The 1,447-nt window shown below is 43.6% G+C and overlaps 2 protein-coding genes across 2 annotated transcripts; both read right to left on the minus strand.

Moving 5' to 3' along the window:
- Positions 1 to 329: 329 nt before the first annotated feature.
- PPTG_22505 (hypothetical protein) lies at positions 330 to 443 on the minus strand (the record flags this gene model as incomplete). The annotated part of the gene is made up of 1 exon (XM_008904362.1): positions 330 to 443. The coding sequence occupies one exon, from the start codon at positions 441 to 443 to the stop codon at positions 330 to 332; it is 114 nt and encodes a 37-aa protein (XP_008902610.1).
- Positions 444 to 988: 545 nt separating this feature from the next.
- On the minus strand, positions 989 to 1,228 carry PPTG_22506 (hypothetical protein; the record flags this gene model as incomplete). The annotated part of the gene is made up of 2 exons (XM_008904363.1): positions 989 to 1,150; positions 1,220 to 1,228. 2 exons carry the CDS (start codon positions 1,226 to 1,228, stop codon positions 989 to 991), a joined length of 171 nt encoding a protein of 56 aa, XP_008902611.1.
- Positions 1,229 to 1,447: the final 219 nt, after the last annotated feature.

A 1,447-nucleotide genomic window follows, 5' to 3' on the forward strand; every position in this document is an offset into this window, starting at 1 on the left:
GTTCATGATATCGACAGTGTTGTTGCTGAGCTTGTACGCTACAAAATTACAGAAGAAGAGATCAACTCCGAGGACGACATTGGAAGCGAATGTAGTAAGAGTGAAGATGATAGTGATAACGATGATACTTAAAAAAAAAAAACTGGAGTACTGCATTCATGTTGGGCATCGAAAAAAAAATGGATTGACACTTAATAAATCTGTGTCGAGTCAACTTTAAATCTTAGGATTTGTATGGGTACCTTGTAACATACTTTGTTCGACCCTTGTCGCCTATTACTAAGACTATACGGTACGGGTAGAACCTGATAGAACATATGCTACGAGTCCTAGCCTAGGACCGGGCCATTGGTACCGTATATATAATGGTTGTCTTGCTGAGCTGGGATCGTTGCAGTGGGATTACGAGCAAGTTGCTCGTAATCCCAGTTGCTTAGACTCATCAAATTATTTATTTTCTGCTTAGATACAAATGCAGTATTCGGCAGCCCTGCATATCCGGACCTTTGGCTGACTAGTACAGCTGCGGTATTTGAATTGAGGGAAACTGGCATGACTCTCCTTAATTGAGGGGCCTAACCGGCTTGAAAGGTACGTCATGTTGTCAAAAAAAAAAAAAACAATTCACGTGCAGACGATCCCCTCGGTAGTAATCCCTACCTAGGCTTGGAATACTCCCTGAACAGCAATGAATTAGCGGTTCCCGTTGACCAGTTGCTTACAAACCCAAGATACTGTTCCCTCTCACCCCTCAATTGTAAATGGAATAAATTTGAAGGCAAATATTCTTATTCTGGGGATCTTAAATATGGGAACATTCATGATATCAGAAGGAATATAGCAAAGACTTTTGGTGCTTGTGGCCTTGCTCCCTTCCAAGTTCTTCACGAAGCGTTCGCTGCGTTTCTTGTAATCCACTCACCGATTTATTCGATACTCCAGTCGCACCTGCTCGAACGAGAAGCTTACCAATCCACATGAGATGCTCTTAAATTGCTTCTAGCTCAAGGTCTTCCTCAATACTATGCTCCATACTGTCCTCGCCCAGGTTTTCTGATCCGGTCTCAGAGCCATCTGCAGCCAATTCTTGGTCGTCAACACCACAGAAGTCTTCATCTGTGGGATCTTCTGCAGTTGTGTTCTCGTTCGGCTAGTTCAGAAACACGTCCACGGACATTGGATCCTTAGCGTGCAGGCGCGATAACATCGTCGCAAGCACAGTGGACATTGCATCATCATCATCTGGATCTTCAAAAGAGCAATTGTAGTAGTCTAAATGCCCGGTGTGGTTTCAGCACCTTGCGAAGAGGGACGGTGAAAAAAAAAAACAATCGTTTCCACTACTGGAGCTGGGCACTTCTCCAAACTAAAGGTATTCGGATCCATTTTTGTGGTACATTCATGGATAGGAGTACCTTAGACAGGAATAAATTGGTGGCTCCTAGCA

The sequence above is a fragment of the Phytophthora parasitica genome, assembly GCF_000247585.1.
Source record: "Phytophthora parasitica INRA-310 unplaced genomic scaffold supercont2.17, whole genome shotgun sequence".
In the NCBI taxonomy this organism is placed as follows: domain Eukaryota; phylum Oomycota; class Peronosporomycetes; order Peronosporales; family Peronosporaceae; genus Phytophthora; species Phytophthora nicotianae.